The sequence below is a fragment of the Corvus brachyrhynchos genome, unplaced genomic scaffold (assembly GCF_000691975.1).
Source record: "Corvus brachyrhynchos isolate BGI_N302 unplaced genomic scaffold, ASM69197v1 scaffold136, whole genome shotgun sequence".
NCBI lineage: Eukaryota > Metazoa > Chordata > Aves > Passeriformes > Corvidae > Corvus > Corvus brachyrhynchos.
This window is the reverse complement of record NW_008239080.1, coordinates 7,468,235-7,496,184: the sequence shown is the minus strand read 5'-3', so window position 1 is coordinate 7,496,184 and position 27,950 is coordinate 7,468,235. Positions and strand designations below refer to the sequence as shown.

Here is a 27,950-nt window from a genome sequence, read left to right as displayed (position 1 = left end):
AATTTGAAGAGGACAGAGCAACTGCAAACTATTTTTGCACTCCATAAAGATAAATATTTTCCTTTTTTCAGTACCAATAAACATAGTTCAGTAATAGTTCTCAAAAACATTGCCCACCCTCTTGCTGATTCTACCACAAAAACTGGGCATTCTTTTCATTGTTGGTCCTACCGCTGTATAACCAAAGGAAGGAATTAAAGTGGGTTATTTTCCCTGGTTAGTGAGGCATCAGAACCCATGATGGGACAGGACAAAGTTACCAAGATTAGGGCTTCTTTGAGTTTGGACTCCTTGCCTCCATACAACTTATTGCTCTGTAAATATCAACATAAGTACCTCACCGGCTGAGTAACAGTCTGTTCTTTATCTCTCCAAATAAATCCTTTGCTGGAAAGATAATCCTCCATCTCCAGTGGAATATGTAGACAAGGTCAAATCTCTTATAGGTATCCTATAATTAAACTGGGATATTGTCTTCCCAACACAAACCAATTAGAAATTCCTTTTACTGGACTTTTATCTAAATCTGAATTATTACTTGAGTAATTTCCCTACACAGGAAATTCAAATCTTTAAAAATTTGTATTCTGTCTCACTAGAAGTATATGTACAGGAAATTTGGAGACAACATTGGTGATCTCTGTATTGTTTGAATGTGATTCCATGTTCAGGCTAGCCACAGCCAAAGTGACTTTCATTTACAAATCAATTAGTTCAATCTTAGCTTATTAGCTTGAGTTTAAACTTGATTATAGAACACCTTGCTTGTAGTTGTATGTTCTTACTTGAATATTATGTCAATATTTTCAATCAAATCTGTGATCAAATTCTATTATAAATAATTAATAAAGCTTCACCTTTGGTTTTAAATGAAACATTATGATTTGTTACTGTTTCAGCAATGTGGCCTGAGCCTTAATAGCAATGTCCAGCAAATAGCATTTTCTTGAACATAAATAACTTTATTTCTAGTTCATCAAATTAGTTATCAGCTGATGTTCTACTAATTTCTCCCTTCCTTTGCCTGTTCACCCACTTGAGTATCATTTTTAGAAAGCAAAATCCATGCATTAAAATATTTACTAGATGATGTCATGAAATTACAGTATCTCCTAACTCAGCCAGCTTAGAATATTTTCTTTTTGCATTAATGAAGATTGTATCCTTGTGTAGGGTGTTAAGGTGCCCTTCTTTGACTAAATGCAAAAATCAGGTCAACCAAGATTTCTTTGTGGAGTCAGAGAAATTTCTCTCTGTTAGTCAGAAGGAGACTCTTGGGTAACAAGTTCAGATGTCAGCACCAGAAGTTAGGTGAAATGAATGTCATGAGACTTATGGAAAAAAGTGACAGTTATTGGAGATTTCAAATGTGTTTTATTGTCTCATCTTAAAGTGCTGTTGTTAATATATTATCAGTATTTTTCATTTTATTACAGTTTTCAGACTATTGTATCCAAACTATTGTTTTGCCTCTCTTTTGGTAATGGATTCACTTGGACTGTGAATTGATTAAAAAAAAACCAAGCCAGAAAGAAATTGGGTCTAAATAGATTATTCACCCTGGAAAGATAATTCTTTTACACTGTGGCCACATTTTGCAAGGTTAAGAGCACTTACTTTGGTAAATGTCAATTGAAATGTTTAAGCAGGGACTTTTCTGGAACCCAGTGCAGCCCATGTTGAGGAAGGATGGACTAGCAATGGACCGAGTTTTTGGCCAGCTGTGAAGTATTCCAGGTAGGACTACAGCAGGCAGGGAAACTGTAGGGAGTCATGGCCTAAACTTTGTTTTAATTTCATACAGAGTATAAGGATATATCTTCTGAAGCTAAGATCTATGAGACTGTAGAAAAGCCTCTCATGAGGAGCGGTGGAATCCCTGTTGTATGAATAATACAGATGGCAAAACACTGAAAAATGGAAAATCCTGCACTGGCAGCAGTATGAATTAAGTGATTTAGTAAGCTTTTTCATCTCTTAATTTCTCTCATCAAACCTCATCACTCTGATGAAAGAAAGAAAAATGTTTATGTTGGACCTCCATGTGAAAAGTGCTTACAGGAAAAAAATATCCCTCTTCAGATGATAAAAATATAATTAATATATTTGAAATAATTCTTGCATTTTCTCACAGACATAAAATTAAACCTATCAGGCACAAGCTAATATTAATGCCTACAAACTGTTAAGCACAATTATTCCAATATAATGCAGCAGCGGGTTTCATATTGGAAATTTTTATAGTTTCAGATTTCTTTGCAATATTGGGACAACTTCATTTTATATTATTAATTCCATCAATTACATGCAAAAGAATACAGCTATTCCAATTGCTAAAAGCATCAGAGTGAGGCTGTGCTTCATAGACTATTATTGCCCACATGAAAACCTTCTTGGCTGACTGAGAAGTTTGCAACCAGACAAATTATTCTCAATTATCAATGGCTTAATTGCTACTTCTGTTTTCAGAATTTTTTTTACAAAGAAAACTTATTTAAACATATTTAAAGTGAATAATAATTTAATTAGTGAATAATTTTTTTTAAGATGCACTTCATGGACATCATGAACTTAACAAGCCACAAATTTCTCTACTTTTAAAACCTCTATTTTGGAACATTTATTTCATGTGAAGTGGGCTCCTTTGTATTCACTTGCTTTTTACCTTGCTGGTTCTGCAATGGGGGCAGAAAATCTGCACTCACTTAACTCTGACCTAACTCTGCTGGCCCACAGTTTTAGACTACAGTACACCCAATAAAGAAAAATAACACTTGCTTTTAAGATAGCTATTTCAATAAACTGATAGCCTCAAGGACTAAGAAAAAAAGTGATGCTTTAAAGGCGAACTGGGGCCTTCTCATTTAGAAGACTTTCCTAGTATCAGTCAGAACCTTTTTGTGATATGTCTGTCGTGGAAAATGATCAGAAGCTGCTGAAGTAAACAAAACGTGGGTCTGTTCTGCATTATTGTAATTTGCAGATACCCTGTGCCTGCTTACAGAGGATGGCCAGAGGCTTTTAAAACTGTTAATGACATGAACAGTAGCCAAGAACTGTCTTTATTTGAAATACAAGTGTATTTTTAAAATAAACCAGAATGTGTGAATCCTCAAGCAGTTGACATTTGCATTAGCTTTAAACAGTGAGAATTTTTTTTAAAGATACAGATTTCTCACCAAACATTCTGTAGACTAGTTAAACAACTGGAAGCATTTTCAAGAGGTGTTACCACTACTTAAAATATTGGCTTTCATGACTGCTGTAAATCAGGCTTTACAATAAGTGACACTTGGCTCCTTTTCATTGATTTCTCAGTGTTCATAAATTCATTAAATGTTCATTCATCAAATTCTATCTCTTTTCTGGCTCTTCCATGTCAGAAGGAGGCACCTGTTTCCAAAAAAAATGAATTGGCAGATGGCTTAGTAAGTATTGCACCATATCACAGCTGGTGGAATGAAGTAATGTTAATAAAGAGAAGACAAACAGAAATTAATATATTCAGGATTAGAAATAAGGGAGAGAGGATTTTTTATCTTGTTCTTTTCTTTTTCTTCTTTTTTTTTAATTAATATTCTTCTATAAAAGTAAAGCTGTGAATCCTAAATACTAATTGTTGAAATACAGGACAGTTTGGGACTGTGCAACATCTTTGCACATGGACGTCAAATACACTGTAGTGCATCTGCTGTACATGCTGGTTTTATCCATGTATGCACTGTGTCATTTTTCCAGTTTACTAGGCATCTGAAAACCAGCCTGGTTTCAATGAAAATACGTGGAAAGCCATGTTCCATATGCTTTTCATATGAGACATGAGATTTGACTGTGTAATACTGGACATCCTTCATTCTGTGGGACATCTGCCAAGCTCAGCAGAAATAAAAGTTACAGGCAGGAGAATAGAACCAGAGGAATAAGTGATTACTAAAACCTTATTCTGTTTTTAATTTTTATATTCTACTCTGGTCTCAGCTGTTATATTTAACTTTTAACAATGTCTCTAGCTGGAATAGCCATGTATTCTGTACTTTAAAATGCTTTGTGGTTAAAACTTTAAAATGTTTAATGTTCATAAATGAATGACAAAAGTTCTCAGCGTAGGTTTAGAGACTTCCAAAAATCCTAGTGTGTCTCCCTTTGCATCTTTAGGTAAGAATGTATCTCTGATCTATGAGTTTGAAAAAGCCTAAGAGTCTTTTAATATGCATGAGTAGTTTAGATTGTATTTGAAATGTAAACTGCAGCTGTTACAAATTCTCTCAAGAAAGATCTTACCTTGTTTTTCAGTGTTGCCAGTGATTATGTTACTCTGTCCTTTTGGTCTGTTATGTCCTAGATTGTGAACTAATGAGATTAAGAAAGAAATGATAGCTTAAATTTAGGGGAAATAATTCTATTCCTCATGGTTACAGAAGCATGAAAATGTTCCTCTGAAAAATGGCAATAGAAAGCGGCAAATAAATAAAAACCTTTTTTTTTAGCATGATTTTGAAAGCCAGAATCCTGGTTTCTGTATAGTTCAGTTAGCAGTCCCAGAAATGTAAATTCCAAAGTCCCATTTTAAGGCCTTCCTTTCACATTTCCAGAATGTAAAAGTAAATACTGATACCGTCTACATATTTGGCATTGCTTTCAAGATGTTGTTTTCTTGTATCTATTTATACATCTAATACTGTTCAACTCCTTTTTATTGCCATGTATGTGTTTGTTATACCTAATGAGAAGCAAGTCCTCTCAACACCTTAGATGCTGTAGAAAACTTCAAATTAAACTGGAATTGGGTGTCCTGTCTACCATACAATCCACAGTCACATCCAGGTTTCACTTGCTAAAACTTACTGTGGCTGTAGGTAGAAATTTTATAATGTTCAGGTTAATGCATGTGGAGGATTTTTTAAGCACTTCAACTCCCAGTCTCATGGAAAGAACCTGAGAATATTTACCTTCATTTATCATGCTTTCAGTATTAGTAATTAACTATATTACAAGAGATGGCATAAATCACCTACTTGGCATTGTCTCACTTTAGTGAGACACCCTAAGTTAGAAAAGGTCCTACTAGGCTATCACTTTCTGCAGGCTATATGCTGCTTCCCTAATATTCTAGTACTCCACTGCTGTTGCTTTGTCTATGTTACATCTGTGAAACTTGGAATAATCCCTGTATGTGATACATTGCTACAGACAAGAAAGAAAGGAAATTTTACATATTCAGGATGCGAATGTAAATTACTATTTTTATTTAATAAAGACAGATTGTTGAGCCTGGCACTAATTTTATCCTTTATTACCAGTGAAGACATGAGAACTTGAAGTACATCCTGCTTCCATACCGGGGAAATTGGCTCAAACTGGAAGGAGGAAGACATAGCATCGTTTTTTTGTGGAATATGTCCTTTAAATGTTAGTTTACAAAGACATGCTGAGTAAAAAGCCCAATTTTATCCAAAAGTTGTTCTTAAAGATGTAGTATACTCAGATATACATAGCATACTCAGACAAAATAGCCCAGATAAAACAGTTTTAGAAACTTGTTGGACTTTATGGATGCATCTGATTATTGCTCAGGAGCCCATTTTGGGAAGGATATCCACCTACTTCTGTGGCTTCTCTGGCTGATGTGCTTAATCTATGCGCTTGAGCACACAATTATGTCCTGCAATGACTTAAAAATAACTTCTAACACCCCAATTAGCTTCTAAAAAGACCTCTGTTTTATCTACATTTTTAATTTTTCCAGGATGAAAATCAGTTCTACAATTCCTTTTCACCACTCTGTAGTCCTTGCTTGTAGTACGATGGCCTCATATATCTCCCTAATAGGATCTTGCTGTCTTGGTACACTTTGGTCATATAAACTTTTCACTGGTTACTTTGCTTGTAATTGTGATGTATGCCACCAGTTTCCTCTCTGCATTTGACTAGTTTGGACTAACATGGAAATGAAAAATGAGTGAATGTAAATTTTTTGCTAAAAGAAGGTCTTAAGTGTTGACAGGACAGCTTGTTCCAGCCCAGAATTTTCTCTGCACATAAACATAGAATACATTTCACAAATCAAAAATGCAGTTTTTGTTTGTTTGCTTTTGGGTTGTTTTCAGAGTTTCTTGAAAGGACGTAATTCTTAAATGAAAAGAAACACTAGGATGTGTTTAAAAGGGAAATACTGGGATAACAAAGTACCAGAAGAGCAAGCAAAGCTTGCAGTAAAGAAGCTGAAACTAGTATACAGGTAATAAGAACAGTGCCAGGCCCAGTCATCTTTGCAGCTAATATTAATTGTGAGGAAGAACAGAGGTTTATGTTGTCCTGTTGATGTAGATTTGGTAAATTTCTGCTTTGCTGCAATTGTAACACATTACATGTGCATTACACATGCTTTTACATTATCATCTGAACTGTAATCTTGCACTTCTAGAAAATCAGCACATGGGGAAACTGTGTTATCATTTAAAAACACAATCAAAGTTTTACTTTGATCTTATTTCCAGAGTAGAAAAAAAAAGGTTAAGTTTATGTGCCTTTTCTTTTCTCTTCTGGGGATGTTGCACTGTGATTGTGTTTGCCTGCATGATTCATTACAAGCTCACTGGCAGATGGTCACGTACACTTTGCAAAAGTGCTTGATGCTAATAATCAGCTTTTAGCTTTAATATTCTTTTCCTAGGGTAAGTAATGTATATTATCCTAATGCCTAGAAATATCATGGTTGTTTTAGTCACTGCCATCTAAATACCTTTATCATTCAGTGAAAAAGGCTTCTCTGTACATGTTCAGTATTTTATGAGTGAAACCTACTACATGTATGGATGGCAGTGACAGAAAAAGTGGTCTTCTGTCTTCCATATATGAACAAAATGGAAGACTAAGGGTTTCATGAGACCAGAATGTGCTAGAAAACCTCCTGGCTCCTGCATATAATGATTTTTTTTGTTGGTTAAGCCATTGGAGCCCCACAGGGGTTATATAGCTAAAGCTTCAGAAATCCTGCTTTGTCTTACTTGATCCTCATACTTGTTATGGTAGAAGGAAATTGTTTATGTGTATTTTATTTGTTTATGTATATTTTATTGCATAACAGTAAATCAGGCTTATATGCAGTGTTTATCTGTAATAGTTAAAATGCTGTCAGTTCAAAATACATTCCATTTATTTAAAAGGTGAAATTGTAGAGAACTGCTTCTATGTAGCACAGAAGAATGTGTATATCAAGAAATTGTTTTATAAGAGGAAAAATGTGTTGAATTATTGGCTCTTATCATTATATTATCATTTGTTTAACAGTAGTTGTAGATGGAATAGCTGAAGAAGCCAAAATATGGTGGAACTTTATGGGGACCCCTTTATAGCTATGTTAGGAAGGGAAAATTTCTGGTCTGGCAGTTTTAGTGGAGACAGTTGTTGAGATGCTCTTGTTGGCTTTTGTTTATTATAGTTGTAGTACAATATATCCAGGCAATAAAATTAGTTACAAATCTGACTCCCTCAAAACACAATGTCATTCAGTGGTTCCAGCAAAAGTGAATCTTATTTATTTAATTTAAGTTCCCTTATTTTTAATAAATTCCTTGCTGTTTCTTCATTTAATCATAAGCAAAAGGTTGTACTGAACTCTGTTCATGTTCTTGGAAGAGAATATGACACTGAAGTCCATGGCAATATCACTGCAGGGTAGGATCATGGCCTACAGATCTGATATTTTTCTGAATATATTTCTCAGTTACATCTCCTGAGAGCATTACATTTTAGTACATTTTAGCTGATACAGCTTGTCTTCTCAGGCACTTTTATAAGTGTGCCTAAGGTACAGTCTTAACTGCCGAATTCTGTCCTCCAAAATTGAGGCTTAAGTAATTCACAGCTAATATGAAGAAAATACTCCGTGGATATGTGCCAGATTTTGTCCTATTACTTAGTTTCCCTGATATAACCATTTTAATAGGCTCCTTTGGTTCCTAACTCCCATACCTTTGCTCCAACCACACAAACACCAAAAAATTCAATTTTAAAATGTATTCATAAGATACTTGTCAAACTAAATTCCATCTTCAGCTGATTTACTTTGCAATTATTTTTACTTATTGTGCTTGTGAGTATATGTTTTTGTATATGAACATACTTCTGTACTTGTTCTTACTGTTTTGTGATTTATTCTGTGTTGATGAGACTCTGTTGTAGACCTTGGAGGTTTTTTCAAAGGCAAGAAGTTCCACTGCCATGATTTTCTTACAATGATTTATGTCTTGTGTATTGAAGTTATTTATCAGAAGTATTTAAAAGATGGTCTATATTTATAATTTTTAAAAAGTATTATTTAATATTTGCCTGAAGTTGGTCCCAGAGGCTGCAATGAAAAAAGAGCCTCACTTTGCTAGTCAGTATATTACTATTACAAAGGTAGTATTTCTTTATTTTTTTCCACTGAACATAAAACCAAAACAAAGGATGGTGTCTGCACCAGGGACCTTTTGATCTTCAGAAGAATATTTCTGTCCTTTCTTTTTTTTCCCAATCTGACTGAAAGGTCACACTTTACTCATATTTCATTCTACCAGATTTATTTGTGGCCTGGAGGCTTTATCAAATTCATTTCAAGCAGAAAAGTTCACATGAGAGACTTTTACCTGTGGAGATGAGGCAGGTGATTCTGGTCACCTTCAACAGTCTTTGCTGCATGTCATGCCTGCTTTTAGATCTATTCTAGAGAGAGAAGTCTAACAGCAGTATGCTTGCCTGAGGGACAGGAATTTTATGGGTAGTCTGAATGGGATGGGATTTTCTTGGCCGTTTTAATAGTAACTATTAATTAGTATCTATCTTTTAGACTAATATGTTTTGGACAATCCAGGCAAAAAGTGTAAAAATTTTGTTTACTACTAACTTTCTAAAATCAAAGGAAATACACATTTAAGAATCAGTTTAAAGGGGTCCTCACTACCATGTTAAAACTGAAAAATTTGTCCCAAAATTTTAGTGATCTACCAAAAGTTTTGCCTGGCCTCAGAGATTCCTGCCTGAATCAAGGTACGTTTATAAGCACCTTGAAACAGCTGCAGTTTCAACACAAAGCAGAGCCAAACTCTACAGTTTTTATTGAGTGCTGTTATTGAAGTTCTGGGTTTAGTCTAACATGAAGGAGGTAGATAACTATGATGTTAATTAAGAAGTTTTGCACAAACCTTTACTATGTGGAACGATATAGTTGAGTCGATTGTGGCTTAGAAGAGAAACTATAAAATAGGAATGGCATAAATAATTGAAAGATCTGTTTGTCCCATCCCATTGGGTTTTTGGTCAGGCTAAGCTCATACTTATGAAACAAAAGATGTGCTTCTTGAAGCAGTACAACAGTGTGGTCCCATTATTATTATTCTCTGTGTGATGTGGATTGGGCTGGTTGCTGCTTACTCATGTAGGAGATGCTGAAGGACACATAGTGGTTCATCTGATATTAAAAATAGACAGTATTTTTTCTTGGGTTTTTTGCTTTGGGTTTGTTTGTTGGTTTTGGTTTTTTGTTCGGGATTTTTTTGGTTGGTTTTTTCCTGGAGGTTCATAGAATCACAAAATGGTTTGGGTTGGAAGAGGCCTTAAAGATCACCACGCTGTAACCCCCTCCACCATGGACAGGGACACCTCCTTCCACTAGACCAGGTTGCTCAAAGCCCCGTCCAATCTGGCCTTGGACACTTCCACGGATGGAGCATCCACAACTTTGGACAAGCTGTTCCTGTGCCTCACCACCCTCACAGTAAAGAATTTCTTCCTAGTATCTAATCTAAACCTACCCTCCTTCATCTTAAGGCCATTCCACTTGTCCTATCACTACATGCCCTTGTAAAAAGTCTCTCTCCAGCTCTCCTGTAGCCCCCTTTAAAGTACTGGAAGGCTGTTCTAAGGTCTCCCAGGAGCCTTCTCTTCTTCCAGGCTGAGCAATCCCAACTCTCTCAGCCTGGCTTCATAGGAGAGGTGCTCCAGCCTTCTGGTCACCTTTGTGACCTCCTCTGGACTTGCTCCAAGAGTTCCATGCCTTTCTTATGCTGAGGACTCCAGAGCTGGATGCAGCACTCCAGGTGGGGTCTCAAGAGGGCTGAGCAGAGGGGCAGAGTCCCCTCCCTTGCCCTGCTGGTCACACTGCTTTTGATGCAGCCCAGGATATTGTTGGCTCTCTGGGCTGTGAGCGCACACTGCCATCCGATCTCCTGTTGTGTGCTTTCCCCTAGAGCATCTCACCACTGCTCTTGGGATGCTGGCTTCTCAACAACACTGCCAAGTCATTCTCCTTTTTGATGAGATAATTTCTCAAACTTACAGTTTTTCCAGGATTAACTGCACTATTTCTATTTTCATGCTGCCTTTGGAGGGTGCTGCAGACATTGTGGTGGTTATTTTTTTACCAGAAGATTTCAGCACCCTCTACTGACTTTAACCATCTACAGTGGATGTTTTTTCTACTGAATTCCGGATTTGTCTAGAACACAACCCTGAGCAGCTGACTGGGCTTTTAACTTCATTTCCTGGAAGCCTTTGATTTAAAAGACAAAGAAGCAATGCTCTCCATAAAGATACAATGTGCACATGGTCTTATCCAAAATGACATTTGTTTGATTAATTATAACTCCTGTTATAGTGTCATTTTAAGTTTGAGTTTCTGCCTTGGTGAATCAGCACTTCCAATTCTGTGGTTAAATAAATTTAGGCAAGAAACCACATGTAATGTATAGGCTGTATTGTATTTAAGCAGACAATTACATTGTGCTGTGCTTGCAGGTCTGGTATTTACCTTTTCATGGGAATTTGTCTTTCTCATGGTTAGTTGCAAATGAAGTAGACAGAGGTCTTTCATCTGAAATCTAACATTAACAAAAACTGAAAATTAAGGAAAGAGGGCATTGGAAAGGATTCTTATTTCTCTTATCTTATAGATCATGCTGAGGAAAACACAGGAACATTTCCACTTTAAAAAATTTCAAATGATAAGTCAAAGAATACTGTATTTCAAGTATTATGGCATTCTAAAAATATTTTTAAATTACTTTACACAGGTGGTATTACATTTGTATGGCATTAGAGGAATTATTACCTTTAATAGCTTTCACGAGACAATATTAGTGGAAACCCTGTTACCCATGTTTTATCTCAGAGAACTGCATGCCATAATTAAGTGCACTTTAAAAGCCAAATTAAACTGAATGAACAAGTAACCAGTAAGGATGTTCTCTTGAGCATTCATTCTTACCATGATGAATGATGCTTGTTTTTCTCTTCTCTTTAATTAGAATGTTTCTACATTTGCCAAAGAAAATGTTGGAATGTGGACAAAAACTGAAATTATAGGAACAGGGTTTGATGTAATAGCTTATTTGTAAAGGAAACACAACTTGTTTGGTATTTTATTGAAACAGGAAGTTCAGAACCTCAGTACACACAAGCACAACAAATTCTCAGGTGCTAGTTGAGTCATCTGTTGTTGGAAGTAGCCTCATAGAAGGCTTCCCCTTGATTTAGTTTTAATCTTCAATTAACAAAGGGAAGGAAATTACATACAGATTTAGTTTTAGATTATGTGCAAAGCTCTCTGTTGCTTTTTAGCTGTCACCCTGATGTGCATGCTTTGTGACTGTATCATGCTGGCTCTACTGGAGTGTGTCTCAGTGAATATATTCAACATTTAATGAGCATAAGAGACGTGATGTATTCCTTTTATTTATGAAATATTATAAAACTTGCCTAGTCAAAGTATTTTGATTTTTCCTTCTCTAGTCCCCTCATACCTGATTTCAGCTTTACTTCAAACTGGAGAAGTAATAAGGTGGTAAGGTGATAAGGTTGTAATTGATAAAACTACGGTTTTAAGTTCAGTATGGGATTCTTTAATTTTCAATTGTCATATTTGTTTTTAATAAGGGGTCTGTTATATAGCAGAAAAGAGCATGACAATACCATATAGTTTTGTTTAGCTGTGAAATCATTAAAAACCACTTTGGCATTTATGTGTGTATCTTCTCAGGGGAAGATTTAGCTTTCCCTGTCCTTCTGTATGACACTGGCCTTTTCTTAATAAGAAGGATTTATTGAATTCCCTCCAAATCACATCATTACTGTTTCTCTGTTTAACCCCAGGAGTATTCCAGTGTTGTGCAGTGAGTTCTTGCCCCCATTAACAGTCTGAGCAATGATGTCTTTATAGCTCTCCCAGTATCAGTCCACAGCATAAGGATAAATGCATTACACTTTAATCAATAATGTCATTTTGAGAAAATTTCCATGGGTAGCATTAGAACTACCATGTTAGCACCTCAATTTTAAACCTAACAGAATTTTAAAATAAAAATAGAAACATGATCCAGTAAGTGTGCAGGACATTTTTAAACTTTTTCCCTTATGCAGGACTAGCTAGATTAGATTATTTTCCCTCATTCTTTGACTAGTATATATACTTTAGTATAGTATGTGTGCAAACAAACAGTACCTTCTGTTACATCATGAGAGTTTGCATTGATATAAGGACTACAGCTGTATTCCTGATACACCCACCTTATTCCCATGGATTTTAGTGGGAATTCTGGATTGGGAAGGAGCCAGATATGAAAAATATTTATTTACATACATTTAGTAGAAAACTAGTTGGCAGGACAGTTGTTGTTGACCATTTGTATTGTATCTAAGATATCCAGATGTGTGACTAAAAAATTACTAGTAGTTTTGCTTGAAGACTGTGACTATTTCTGTGCTTCAGAGTATTTATCTTGCATGTAAGCTCAAATCCCAGTTGCTCATATTTTATGTACAGTACTTGCTCGGTATCCTTTGGTTTTCAAATTGGAACTGCTTGCATATGCAATGACAGTCTCTTGAAAAGGCTTTCTGCTATCACGAAAGCTAAAGCACTTCAGTAAAATCCAGATAGACTAGAAAGTAGTAGACACTCGATCCTGTGGGACCGGGTCAGGAGTTTGACCCTACAAACTTTGCCCAGCTAGCACAAGAAGTCACTGAAAGTCCACTACCATAATAAGTCTGCCTAGTTCTCTGCATTTAACTGCATCATAACTGTCACACTCAAATTTAAAACAAACCCAAATTCCATATGGAATTTACAAGAATTTTTTTTTTTTTTAAAAAAAGGGGTTTTAGAAGATCACCATTACCTTTTCAGTAAACAGAAGTGGACTTTCTTGGGAATTGATTTTAGATTGCCACTTCAGATTTGCACTTCAATAGCTTCACCTTTAGAATCATAATTTTATTTTATCTTCATTAAGACAGTTCCTGCAAGACCAAATGCAAATATCAAATAAGTCAAATTAATATTGTCCCATTATCTTTGTCATTAAAAAAAAGTTAAATTAGAAATAAGTGATAGAAAAGAAAAAAAGTGGAAATGTTATTACATATTGAAATCCCAAATACATCTGAAATCCTCATCAGGAGTAAGATTATATTCTAAATAAGGCTTATGTTTCAAACTTCTTGCTCTCAGCAACGTTAGACTTCTATTTTCCTCCAGCATTTGATCAGGTTACTGACACAGTGTCTGCTCTGCCTCCTGTAAACTCTTAAGAAGAAAACAGTAGGGCAATCCTCTGTAAATGTGTTTGGTGTGTTAGCTCACAAGTTGGTAAGCATCAGTTCCTTAAGCAGATACTGGAATCAGTTATTTTTAGAAGAGCATAATTTGTTACCATGCACAACTTGCCACTGTGGTTTGTGAAGTCAGTTTTTCACTTCATTAAAACAAATCCTTTTCAAATGCTCATCCTTAACTTGGGAAATAAGAAGAGCAAAGAGAATAAATTTAGTGTCAGGTACTCAGCCATTACTCTACCAATTTTCATAGCTTTAAATTTACTCTAGATTCACAACATAAATATTTCTCCCTCAGCTGTATAGAAGACCGTCCCAGCTTGCTGTTGCAATATACTCAGTTTTTATATTATTGTCATGTTAAAAAGTACAATAGTTCATGAAAATAATCTTCAAATATAAATCGTTAATCATGTCTTTTGTTTAGCCCCTATGAAGAAAATGGTCCTCTCCAAAAAACTTTTCTTGAGAAATGGTAATTTTAAAACGTAATTGATAAAAAGCACCTGGTCAAATATTTGAACACCTAGGGGGTTTTTTTGCTCTGCGTGTGCTGGCAACTCCACTTGCTACTTCTAGTGCTGGAGGATTAAATGTCTCTGCTTTCCGTTCTTCCTATGGGATCTTCCAATTTGTGACATAGATTAAGTGAAGAGGAGATGTTATTACACATAAAGAGGTATTCCTGCCAAGGAGTACTACTCAGGGAAGTTATAGGCCAGAGGTAATCACGATAGCAGTTCTTTTGGGAGTTTCTGAGAGCAACCCAAATCAGGTCTATTTTTGCAGTTGGCAGCATTCTACAGCAGTGGCACCATGTGTGGTGCCAGGTAATCTTTTTGAGTGGACTCATTTTTGTGATTCTCAGACAGTTTTAAAGACTTTTCTCTGTTGGACTTCAATGTAATTTCAGCTGACCCTTTAGTTCATATTTTAGAAACCAAGCATTCCCTGCTAATTATCATTGTAGTGCATGTGTTTCCCTTAAGTAGAGAGTTTGCATGGGACTTCTGAATGCAGCTCTCCAGGTTTCTGTTGTGCTTAGTCATTACAAACAATTTAAGAAAAAAATATCTTTTAATTATACATCACATTTTCGTTAATATTTGGTCTGGTATGTTGTAATATATTGTGTGCTAAACAGAAACATTTTGTGGTTTTTTTGATGAGGAAATACTTTAGGCTGCCTGACTTAGTTTTTCCTCTGTTGATATCAAAAAAAAATTAAAATGAGAAAGCAACTTTAAAAAAAAACTAATTTGCCAATGCCTGATTTTTTAAAGCCAAGTCCTTTTTATTTGTTTCTCTGCAGCATATCAAAAAAGATTGAGAAAAGTCAGCCCTCAGAAATTTGAAGGAAAACGAATTCACTGCGTTCAAGCTTTGACATATTTCATAAAGCTGTTGAAAACCAAAACATGAAAGCCAGATTTATGAGCTTTTTCAAAGTTATTTGTAGATTCCCAAGACGATTGTGTTCCCATCACTTACTGTAGCCTCTAAAACTCAAATGATGCTTAAAAATATTCATGTTTGGCACACACTGAGTTACTTCTGGGCGTTGCAATGGCATTCAGCTAAAACTGAGAAGTAGAGAGAAGAATGTACTCTGCCTTCACGTAAAACATTTCAGCCTGTTGAGACACAGCAAAAGGACTCACATTTTCATATTTTAAAGATAAAACTAGCAATTATTTTTAATGTTAAGATTACTTTTATTATGGGTTAATACAACTGTTTTGGGAATGAGCCTTTTGGGATCGTCTATGTAACCCTTCACATTTGCCAGGCTTTTCCTTTCAACAAGATCACTCACTTTGTTATTACTGGAATAGAAAATTCTTTTATTTATCAAAGTATTATTCATCTGCACATTGCCAGGTATAGCAAATCTGTTGACAGCACTGGATTTAACATTTACTGTTAAAGGCAAATGGAAGGATTCCCCACTTCCCTAAGCCAGCAAAACAAATGTCATTCTTGAAACTCACTGCACAGTATCCTGTGTTGATTAAAAAAGAGTTGGACTGTCCAAAATGATTCAATATCTAAAAAACCTAAGGTAGTTGAAACGAGCTTATAATTTTTAAATTTTTTTATTTAATGCAAATACTGGGCTTCCAAGCCTTGTCTCTTCATTATTTGTAGTATTTAACCATGGGGAGTATCAAGTTGTTTTTCATTAAGTGCAGCATGTTATTAGCTCTTGGAATTTCTGTTTCAGTGTGGTCTTTCATCACTGAAATATAGTTATCTGGAAATGTATTCTGTGAAAATGCAGATGTGTTTACTCCCATATGATTAAACATTGCTATTTACTTCATTAATACTTCATTCCTTAAGCTACACTGCTGAAATTAATAACATACTGGTCTCATGCAATAGGCACTGTTCTGCTTAAAACAAAAATCCAACAAACAATTTGCCTTATGTGGATTGGGAGACTTCAGTAAGCCTAGAGGATACCTTATATAAAATATGGGTAAATGGTTGCAATATGAGGGAATAAATGCCAAACTACAACTAATCTTTCTCCTTCTTGTTGGTGTACGAGAATGAACTATGAGATACCAATATGGGTAAGTTGCAACTGTTAAAAGATAGGCTACAATTAGTTGAGGTCATTATTTTTGTGTAGTTAATAATTCCATTTGAAAGAAGCATCCCATACCTATATTGCTACCCCATTACATCTGCCAGAAGTGACTCCATGCTCTCTGGTGCCTGTGTCTAGGAGTCAGTAATCCAGACAAAGGGAAAGGGATCTGCAGAGTGTGTGAGTGAGTGCTGAGAGCACCATGGGCACCACACACACTTCAGGCCCTGGGCTTGTTCCAGCCTGCTCCCCAGAACCGAGCTCATCTTCTGAGTGTTTTCCATCCAAACAGAGCACAGCCTGTGCCCCGATGGCTGCTCCACTGTGAGAACTAAAAGTACACTCAATGGGAATGACTTACAGATTAGTTTCAAAATTGCCAGTAAAAATGTAAGCATCATTTTGCCAAAGGTCCTGTGAGGATAGATCCATCAAAAATAGGCCTCTGTCAGCTGTGAGGAAAAATAGGTCCATGTATATATTACATATCTTTTAAAGTCATGGCTGGTTGTCTAAATCAAATTATTTGGAGGCTGAGATTTTCTTGCTTTGTATGTGGTCTCAACTACTTTTGTTCAACTGTCAGCTTAATCAAGGGAAGAAACTTTCTGTTCTTGCTTTGTTTCCTTTGTGTTTTTGAGACATACGAGCTAGCATGCATTTACAAACTGAGTTAGTTGGAGAGTCCTACCAATAATGCTGGATTATAAACGGTAGATTCAACATTGCTCACTTAGATGTCCTGCACAGAAGGTCCATATATGCTCACATAAGCTCTTTGTCATAAACATAATGAGTCCACCACACCAGCACATGTAGGAACCATTGGCATAAAACATACAACTATTCCATCCTTATACTGTTATTTATTGTCTAGGCTTTTGCTAAGCTACCAGGCTGTAAAATCTGATTAATCATGACCTAAAGTAGTGGAACTGGAGATTCACTCTGTCAGTCCTTTAATTACTAAACTGTCTTCATCTCACCTCTTGAGTTTTCTCACTTTCACCCTTGTGAATTTCCTCCCTCCCAACATCCCACAGAGTGGGGAAGCAAGTGGCTCTGTGGTGCTTAGCTGCCATCAGGGCTAAGCTACAACAGATTGAAATTAAAATAACCTTGAGAGATAGAAGGAATGGTCAGAAATAAGTATGATGGAGTTCAGTAAAGACAAGTGCAAAGGCAGAGAAATAATCACGTGCAGAGTGACAATGCAGTATTTCTGCCCAAAGAGTAGCTCGGTATTTTAGAGGATCTGAACCAATATATGTAACCTCTGTCATACTCAGATAAAAGAAGCAGGCATACAAGGATGTGTTAACAGGAATGCTAAGCATAAGAAACATGAATTGTTTCTCTCTGCAGTGTGCAGAGAGCAGTGGTGGGGCCTGAGCTGGAATACCGTGTCTAGTTTTGGGCACTGCACTTCAGGAAAGATGTGGGATCCATTGGCAAAAATCCAGGGGAGAGTAACAAAATTATCAGAGGTCTACAAAATATAACCCCAGAGCAAAGACTGAAAGAACTGTGTTTGTTTAGTCTAGAGGAGACTGAGTGGAGACATGATAACTGTCTTCAAATATTTAAAGGTTGTTGCAAAGAGGAAAAGAAGAAATTATTCTCCATGTCCCTTGGCATTAGGACAAGAAATAATGGGCTGAAAATGCATCAGAGGCAATTTAGGTTATATCATTAAGGAAAGCTTTCTAACTGTGAGAGAAGATAAGCATTGGACTAGATTGTGTATGGATGTGAAAGATTTCTACCTTCGAATTTTACTGGGATTCTTGGGGACTTGTCACACGTAGTACATGTAACTCTCACAGTACGCCACTGGTGCAGGGCTCAGAGGTGCATGTGCCACACTCATACACTACTGTGGCATGAGGCATGGAACAGGGCTGCTTTATTGATATTCTGGTGAGGAAAACACTGCCCAATTATAATTGGTAATTATTTGCACAATTTTGACATAAAATTTTGCAATTTCAATTTGCATTCTTATCACTGCATGGTATCAGTTGAGTTCTCTTGAAATAAGACAAAATGGAGGAAGTACAAGTTTTGAGGTATTTCTGAAGAAAGATTTAAATTTCTAGTCCTGAAAAATCCTTCCTTCATTAGCTAATTTGTAAGTAAAGGATTTTTTTAGTTTCAAAAATAATTAGTTTGTGTTGAAACAAAATGCAAATATATTTATTTCAGAATATTTTTGAAGTTGTAAAGAAATAGTTATAGTAAAGTGACCATATCTTACTGATTATTATCTGAGTGTTTTTAAATTATATATATATATTGGAAATATAGCTCCTTGATTTGCAAGTCATAGTTACTCTCAAAAGGGAAAAGACTTATTGCTTTACCCTGGTTTGTTTTTATTAATTTATAGTTGATTACATTGAATTATGTAGTTTTTAAAAATAGTTTTATCTCTGGAAAACAAGGAAATTAAACTAAAAATAAGTGAATTTGTTTTTTTTTTTTTTAATGGCTCAGACATCTTCCAGTATAATTTTGAATATCCGCCAAACAGTAGATTTATTTGCCAAACATTTTCATATAGTATTCCCACTGGGACTCAGTCTTCCAGAGAATAAATTGGTGAAATTAACTTTTCTTATCAGTCTGTGGGATTTGAGAGAAGCACTGTTGTCTGCCAAACTCAGTACAAAGAAACAATATCAGCTAAATTGTCTGGATTCAAGTGTTCTTCCTTTTGCCCTTGCCTTGGCCAGGAAACTTTTATATGAGGGAGTATCAGAGGAGGGGAAGAAACTGTTTTGAAGAACTTTCCAGATAATACAGTCTTGACTGTATGCCATTTCTCCTTTTACTTTCCTTTTTATTTTTCAAGACCAGACATTGAAGGTTTCTTTTTTCTGGACCAAATTTTCCACTCCATCCTCTCCCAGTTTTGGCTCTGGCTCGGAGCACCAGCCATCTCCTACTGCAGAAACCTGTGGCCAGTTTTCCTGTACACAATCTCTCTGTGTGTGCATGTGCTGGGGTGGTGATGTTCTCACTTCTGGCTGTCTGAAGGCTTGACAGACAGGGAGCTTCTATTTCAGCCAAAGGATATCGATAACCAATGAGAAAGCATTGTTTCAATAAATAGTCAGAGATAAAGATGCAATATTTGTAATTAACATTGCATGAATGTTGCAAGCTGAGTTTTGCTCTGAGAATGAAAAACATCACTAACAATAACAAATGCATGTCGTACCAAAGAGTGGAAGAAGGTTCTGGGTGCTATTGAGATAATAGTATGGCAGTGTGTCCTGAACCAGTGGGGTCCTGAATCACCACCAGTGGAGTTCCATTAACTTAGACAAGATTCTTCAAAGCTGAGGATCTATGTTTTGTGAAACTGCTTGCTGAAGGAAGTTGTTTCCAGCTCTTAACATGCTCTTTTCATGCCGGAGAGCACCAATTTATTTGTCTAGTGCAGCATTTCAGTGTAATTTTTAAAGCTTTCAGTGAATATTATTTCAATTTTAGTATTCTCAGCATGTTAAAAAAACTCAGCCAAGTGCTAAAATAAAAAAATCAAACTAAATTATGAGCTTTTGGTTAAAGTTGAAAATGTATGGCACACGTTTTTCCTTCAAAAATAGATTGCTGCTTGATTAGTTGCTTCTATCCTATTAAACCTGATATTTAGAAAGATGAAAAAGAAAGCATTTCTTCTTTGTCTTGCAGCAGTACAGCATTGTTAACACAAACCTCCTCGATCCCTGTAGGGTCCTGCAGATTCTGCGAATTCCTCGCTGCAGGATAACTGTATTTTCAGAAGTCTGCACACTGCAATACCCTCCTTTTTATCAGAAGCAGGCTGATGCTCCACTTGTGTGGAGGTAAGACCTTGATCTCTACGTATACACAGGGCTCCACTTATGTGTTCTTCTTTAAAATTTTTACTAAATGGCAGACTGTCCAAAAGTGCATATCACCGTGCAAGTGTAACGATTCCTAACAGAGGTATCATTTTGATTTCATTCCTCACAAGGGCTTCATAAAGAATTATAGTAACTGAAAATGCAAACATTACTTAGACAGTATATTGATCCATACTGACATATTATGAATATTAAAATCTTGGAGCCTAATACTTCCCCAGCAACACCACTAAACTGTATTAAAATTAATATGCCATTTTATATGTGTTTTATTGTTAAATGTGTACATTATCAAAGCATAAGGCCTGTGGGGTTTGGTGTTCATCAGTTTTATGGGGGTTTTGCCATTTAGTATTTGCAGAGTAGTGAACTAATCCTTCACATTTCAACAGTCAGTTTTCTCTTTACTGAAAATGAGCAATTTCTCATAAATTTCAAATGAAATAATACTCAGTCTTTGGATAGATATAAACCATAAAATATACAATCTTTTCTCTTAAAACTGGTGTCTGCAATTTTATTTTCTGCTGTTTGCATTTAATAGAATATATAAATTATTTTTGCGATTAACAGTAACCAAGACATAACTACAGCTTTCCATGATTTCATACATACTATATTAAGTGCTCAAATATTAATGATAAAATAAATCATAAGGGGTTTTTGTAGATTTATTTATCTCTAGTAAGTAATTGTAATTAAAAATGAAGATAAATAATGCATACATTGATTGTGCAGCGCATTCACAAGTTTTCAGACGTGTAATCATAAAAGATTATATATATATAAATATATACTACATTATATGTATTTTTGAAGCTAGTACTTCACATTATCAATTCTAGGCTACAAATACAATTTCTATTAATTTTAATGAATCACAACGATACTCTCCATTTCATTTTTGTGAAGTATTATTATTCTGATAGCAATTTAGACTGGAAATTTCTTCATGTGCTATTTTCTGGAGCTTGGACACTGAATATTGAGTGCTGTATATAGGAAATTAGCAGTTTCAGTGCTTAAAAATTTCCAAGTACATCCAAAATAATTATTTTATTACATATTGCATGAATTCAGGTATTGTTCAGAGATAATACCTTTGTGGCACTTGATAGCTGTCTCCTATGGAGTTTATGGAGTTTTCTGTTTGTTTTGGCACCTCACCCAGCAGGAGCTTTTTTCATACAGTCCTAGACAAAACTACAAAGTTTAGGGGGTTTTACACTATGTGCTCTTTTTGCTCGGGGGATTGAAAATGAGTCACAGGAGGGATAATAGTTGGTGAAATTTTTTTGTGGTTTTTTTTATTTTATAGCAAAGGCTTTATTTATTTGTCAAACATTCTCCTTAAGTTTTACTTCTCTCAACAGTGATTTTTTTTTTCCATTTAAAACTTAGGTTCAAACAAACAACTAAATTAATGGTACATTTATGAGAAATGTATGCATGTAAAAGGTGTCTTACTGCCATTCATCCAGCTGAAAGGATGAGGTTCATGGTTAGAGTCTTACCAAAAAAAATTAAACAGATGTATTTATAACACTTTGTTTTAGTGTCCATCTTCTAAAGAATACCATTGGAAAGGAAAAATCAGTGCTGTCTAATAGGCACTGACACAACTGTAACCATAACTACTGACTTATAGATACACAGTTTGTGGAAGTAGTTGCTTTTGGGATCTGATATTTTCCCAGGCTTGGTCTCTGCTAAGGAATTATTATTTATTTGTAACAGTTTGCATGAAATGTGTATGGTTTCAAAGGGCTGGGAGCACCCCTGGAGTGCCGCAAAGGCTTTGATGTTGCAAAGGCAGCTGAGTCAATTCAGGGGTAAGAGCCTGATTGTGCCCTCTCATCCTCCCACCAAAGCCTGTGTGGTCAGCTGGCTGCCCTTCAGCAGCTGGCTAGCGGTGTAACTTTCAGGCCAGTGGGCCAGAAAGCAAAGTTACCCTTCCACACTCCTCTCTGAGCTCTGAATGTAAATGCTGTGATTTTTGCCTGTCTCTCTGGCCTGTGAGTAGACCTGGTGTGCTTGAGCAAATCCAGGGACAACTGACTGGGGAAGTGGTAGTGGTGATCCAGACATATGCAGAGATGACATTCCATCTTGAACCTTTCCTCTGGCATTCCCAATGGGATGTGCTGTGTTCCTACCCTGTCCTTCTCTCCAATGCACTGGTAATGCACCCAGATGGAAGTGCATTAAAGGCAGTTTAGGAAAACCCGCTCTGTGGCAAGTCAGCACTTCCCTTCTCTGGGTACTCTAACTATGTACTGAATGAATAAATAAAGCATGCTAATTATGGACATGGGCTGAGGTGAGTGCTGTTAGGTCTTTAAAATTTGGGTTTCCTGATTTTATGATTAGCTATGAACACATTTGCTTTAATTTCATCCAACAGCTGTTTCTATAGGAAGATGTATCATATAAATCAGTTTTCATTACAATGGCAGCAAATAAATCCTTTCAAGGGATTTTTTTTAGGAAGCAGGAATACAATTAGCCCTTTTAAATCATATTCCCTAAAATATGTGAAATAGCAGATCACAACAATTTATATTGTGTCTTCTATCTAACACAAGTCCTACTGCCTTCTTAAGATAAAATCTTCTCAATTCTAATAAATTTTACCTTTAAAATCTTAGAGTTTCAGGTTGACAAACCCAGTGTGACTTTTGTCTTTTTTAGTTAAATCTAATCTATTTTAGATAAACTAGCACTATACTCTCTTTGGAATTGTCTTTTTTCTATCAGATGCATCTGATTTGTGCCAATAAACAATTCCAAAGAGCTCTGTGTCAGATCAACTAAGATGGCATTGCATTTGTGATGAGGCTGTTATGAGGTTGATACAAAGAGATTCTTATTTTTCACTATAACGCATACTTTAATTTGTTGAAAGTGCTTACAACAAGCACTTTCATAGTTTCACAATTGCACAGTTTTTTAATTAATTAAGATTAAAGATTGCAGTCTAGTAATACCAAAATCACACTGCTCTGTACATCGCAGATTGCAAAGTGGTTTATGTTCCTGACCTTGTCCCCTTTTAAGACAGTGATCATGGCCTCTAAGCCTCACAAGACCCATCACAAATGGTACTCTAAGAGAATTCCAAATCTAATACCATGCATTCAAATAGTACAGTTATTAATTTTCTGTTTTTCATGACACCAAGATGCCCAGCAGACAGGTACTCCTAGAAGAGCATTCTGCTCAGATGGAGGTAGGCAGTACACTGAGTCCAAAACCAGATCTGCACGTGCAAGGCATGGGATGCAGGAAGGGCCATCGGATACATTCAGTAAGTTTGGGTCCTCCAAGGTCTGCAGTATAACTCTGCAATGATCCTGTGATCAACAAAATTATTTAGCAGCTATTTGACTTCCATGAGACAGGATTAGGTGTGCCATGCCATTTTTAAACCTAAGTTCACAAAGGAATAGGAAATAGAGGGTATTTTTTAGTTTGTGATTGAGTCTTTTTGGTCCGCTTCATCCATAGCAGTCACTGTCTTTATAACTTAGTGAATTCAGAAAGCAAACAATCAACCTAATTTTATTCTCAGGAGATCAACCAAGGAGCTAACAATCAGAGAAAGCTGAATTATTTATTGTTGGAAGAGATCTCAAAATTCAGATTGGGATTGACGTGTCCCAGAATAGCAGAGGCCAGTGACACAGAGCCTCTGAGCTGTGAAGTCTCACGTTAGCACGGGTTTCAGGCTTTGCAGGATCTTTCTCTAGCCAACTGATCAGAAGTGCTACATCAATTTACTTGGACTGTTTTCTGTGAACATGCCATGGAACCATTTGGCTTTATAAACCCCTGTAAATCAGGTGGAGATTCTTACTTTGGCTGCACATCTGCCAAGCACATACATTACCACATTAGATTCTTAAGTGCCTATAGTTTCACAGCATGTTTGTGTCAGGACTGGAGGAAGACTGGTAATTTCTTCCACTGTTCCAGTTACACCTTCTCACTGGCTACAGTTTCATATTCAGATGTCTCATATAAACCAGATATATGCAAATGACCTTTCCTCCATGCTCATGTTGTCATCTGCATGAAAAATTCCAAGCATTAAATAATATGAAACATTTCTTTTTGTTCTCACCTTACAATTAACTCCAGTCTCATTATAAATTTTCCAAACTTTGACAAGTGATACAAAATCAGATCTGTTACATACATTGCACTGGCAGGTCAATGGCAACCTCACGCTAAGAATACAACTTTTTTTTTTAATTTTGGTATGAAAACTTTATTTTGCATACCATGATGTGTACACTTGCTGTATGCACTGCTTTTATGCATATTGTAGTTAAAGCTTTAATTGCTGGAACACTGTTCTGCCAGAGAAGAAAATTTGCCTTATATAGATTAAGCAGATTTTTATTACAATGATCAAATTTTACAAGGTACACAGCATACACAAAGAACTTATTTTGGTTTTGTGGAGACAAAAGGGTTTACAGTAAATGTTTTGCTCTGAGTGCTAGTACATTTGTGTAATTTGTGTATTTCATACGTCTGAGTGAAAATAGAGTTTGTATCTGTGGAGCACAGGAGGGCAAAAGAGGTCCTAAAGTGGTTTAAACTCCGAGTTACATACGTTTGTAAAGCTCCCCAATACAAACCAACAAACACTATATATTATAAAGGCTATCATGGGTTGTGTATGTACTGCAAGACTTTAATTATTTGTAATATCTTTTAAGATTTCTGTGTAATGGACAGTGTTATAAACATAAGAATATAAGACTATGGTGAAAAATAATATTGTCAAGTGCTTTAAGAAATTTTATAGGTAAAATGTCTGCCCTATAATGAAATAATCTCAAACTCTGGTTTGGGAATTGTACTGATCAAGCAGAGCAAATTCTTTGTATATTTTACCCAAGAATTTCTGATACACTTGAAAAAGTAAAGTTTATACTAATATATTATATATCTTTTTTTTTTTTTCTGAATTATGGAAAACAAGGATTAGTCTTACTTCGAGTGGAAATGTAACACATTGGTTAATTAATTTTCTTGTTTCCTCAAATACAGATCTGCAGGCTTCAGCATCATCTATCAACAGGAAAATACCAGCAGAATCTCTTTTCAAACCAGCCTGTCATGTTTGTATCTCCTACCAGTGAGCCATCCTGCAAAAAGCTAATTGAATCTATACAGCTGGCAGGAGGAAAAATATGTAAAGCCTTATGTCAAGCAAAACTCTGTATAGGAAAAAAAACAGGAAAGAAGTACCAGGAAATAATATCTTTGTTGGAAAAATGGGTATTAGATAAGACACTAAACTTCAACTTATAGAAAATATTGCAGAATATGTATTTAAAAAATTATCGTAAGTATTTCACTAAACTGAGGGAAGCAAATGGAACCAACTGCCACAGCTAGATTTTCAGGAAAGTTGTCTCTGTGGTGAGAACTTTCTCTTACAGTTAAGACTGCTTTATGATGGTCCTGGTACTCACCATTTTGATTTTACCTAGAACAAACATCATTCAAATGTTTTTGAATTTATCTTTTGTATGACGGTTTCATTTAGAACACACTAAATTAAGGGGAAATGCCTATATGAGAAATGCTTTCTAAAACAGCACATATTTCCACTTTAGATGTAGCTTTAACTGGTATAAATTGGCATACCACTACTGAAATATGGTGACTGGCACCCTCTGATAAATTGTCCTGAAAGCTGCATTATACATCTGAAAGACAATTTTTTGCAATCTCTATTTCACTTGCAAAAAGTTTCTTTTTAACATCTGCTGTTACATTTCTGGGAGTTCTTAGTCTATCATTTTTCTGACTCATTTGCAACCACAGTCTGACTGACTCTGTTTTCAGCAAGGGTATTTTCCAAAAAGGGACCTTATTTAGAAAAAGTGAGATTTAATTTTTGTCATATGCTATGTCAAACTCCTCCAGGAAGTGTCTCACTCATACCCTAGCAATAAATGTACTACAGGACTTGATTCTATATGAGAGTAGCCAAGAAAGTCCGAATCTCTTGACCTCTAATGCTGTCAGATCATAATGACTTAAAACCTGGATGAAAATACCATTAAAGAAGAAAGGAAAAGTGATCCATAAGGGAAAAAATACTTATCTAAATGCATATTTTATGTCATACTTAAAGTATAAGATAAAATTGTGAAGATTGACGAGAGAGGTGTAAGAAGGTGCCATTGTTTATTGTACCTTTCTCCAGCTTCAAAGAAGACTTAGAGAGCAAGTGTGCAAAAAAAAAAGTGAGCAGATGATGAAACTAGAGGTTTGTGCAGGACTAAAAATAAGAGTAAATTAAACACGAAAGTTTCCTATAGTAGTGCTCCAGATGGACAAATGTAATGATCTAAAGTGGTGTGGGATTCATGTGTCTCACTCCTACACTGGTCTTATGAAGGTCTGCCTTATCCCAGGTCAAGGATTTCATGAGCTACCTGCAGCTGGACAGGCCACACTAACAAAAAAAGACTGTGAATTTTTTGTGCCATTTACAGATTTCTCAGTTCACTTTTGCAGTCTGATTTCTAATCACTACGTCCTGCTCATGAGGCATGGTCATACTCCAGCTAATGGGTTTTAATTCATTTGATGAATCATCAAATCTCAGAAAAAATATTTCTATATGATGCTTTAAAGGAATGATACAGACCTTTGAAGCTCTGCCCCTTTCTCAGCAACTGTGTGCATAATAGTATGAACAGTGTCATGTATAAATTGCTGTCTTAATCAATCAAGTTTTTTCTAATCTTTGACACTTCACTGTTGCAATCCAGTTGGTTTGTGGCTATCTGCTTTCTGCTACTAATACCAGTTGCCAATAAATTCACTCAAGGTTGACCAGAATAAAAAGCACATAGGTCAATAATACAGCACCTTTTTAAAACTTAAGTAAATGGTAAGTGTTTGCACTATTATCATTTGACTGTTCGCATTTATTTTCTCCCTTTGGGTTCTCAGCTCCACCAAACTGCTTTATACCAGCAACTGCTCTGAAGTACATTGTTGCTTTATCATCTGTTTCTTCTGCATTTTATTTTAAATAATCATGGGTTTTTTTAATTTATTTTAGATTCAATCACTCAGTATACAATATGCCCTATGGAGAACTATATTTTTCAGATGTGAGCTAACTCAAGAGCTTCCATATAGGTTGTAAGGAAGTGAGCCTAGCTTGGATTCAACAAAAAAAATAATCTGTGAAGGAAGTTCCCAAGAAAATGCAAGTTACATACTTATAAATACAGAGGAATGATTTCTATATTTTTAATACTTGTGCAAGTGCTCATCTTGTGAGATCTTTAGTTTTTGAAATAAAGTATTTCCCTAATAAAAGTCATCTTCGTTTTGTTTATTTGTTGAAGACCTTCTGGAACTAAAAAACTAAAATTTGAAGGAATCACTATTCACTGGGAGGAAGTGGAAAGATATCGTCTAGTCTTTAAACAAGGTTGGTCATGTTGTAGTGCAGCTAAAACACGTGCACTCAGTGTGGGTGAGTGTGCCTGCATGTGGTGCAGTCAGCAGGAGCTGTGCTCCCAGGGCAGGTGCAGGAATCCTGTTGGCTCCTCTAGTCCGAGTGCCTTTGCACACACCTGAAGGGCCATGTTGCCACATCTTCATGACCATTGCTAAATACATCTCTTTGGTAAAAGGATGAGGTTGCCCATAGTGCTCAACTCACACCTGCTGGTGTAAACTTCTAAACTGAGTTTTCAAAAGTAAGTGAAACTCAGTAATTACACTCAGATGTGTAGTTAAGGTATTGTTTTATTTCAATGCTTTTAAGTGAATCTCAAAATGTGTCTACCTTACACCTAGGCTGAAACCACCATTACTGA

At 35.9% G+C, this 27,950-nt stretch overlaps 1 protein-coding gene across 1 annotated transcript in view; it reads left to right on the top strand.

Moving 5' to 3' along the window:
• The window catches only part of MCPH1 (microcephalin 1), a 124,995-nt gene extending 97,553 nt beyond the window's left edge, over positions 1–27,442 (top strand). Inside the window, exons 13-14 of the mRNA XM_017739214.1 lie at positions 25,147–25,377; positions 27,175–27,442. Of these exons, the coding sequence (XP_017594703.1) occupies positions 25,147–25,377; positions 27,175–27,237 (294 nt within the window). The 3' untranslated portion in view covers positions 27,238–27,442. The remainder of the gene's footprint in view (positions 1–25,146; positions 25,378–27,174) is intronic.
• Positions 27,443–27,950: the final 508 nt, after the last annotated feature.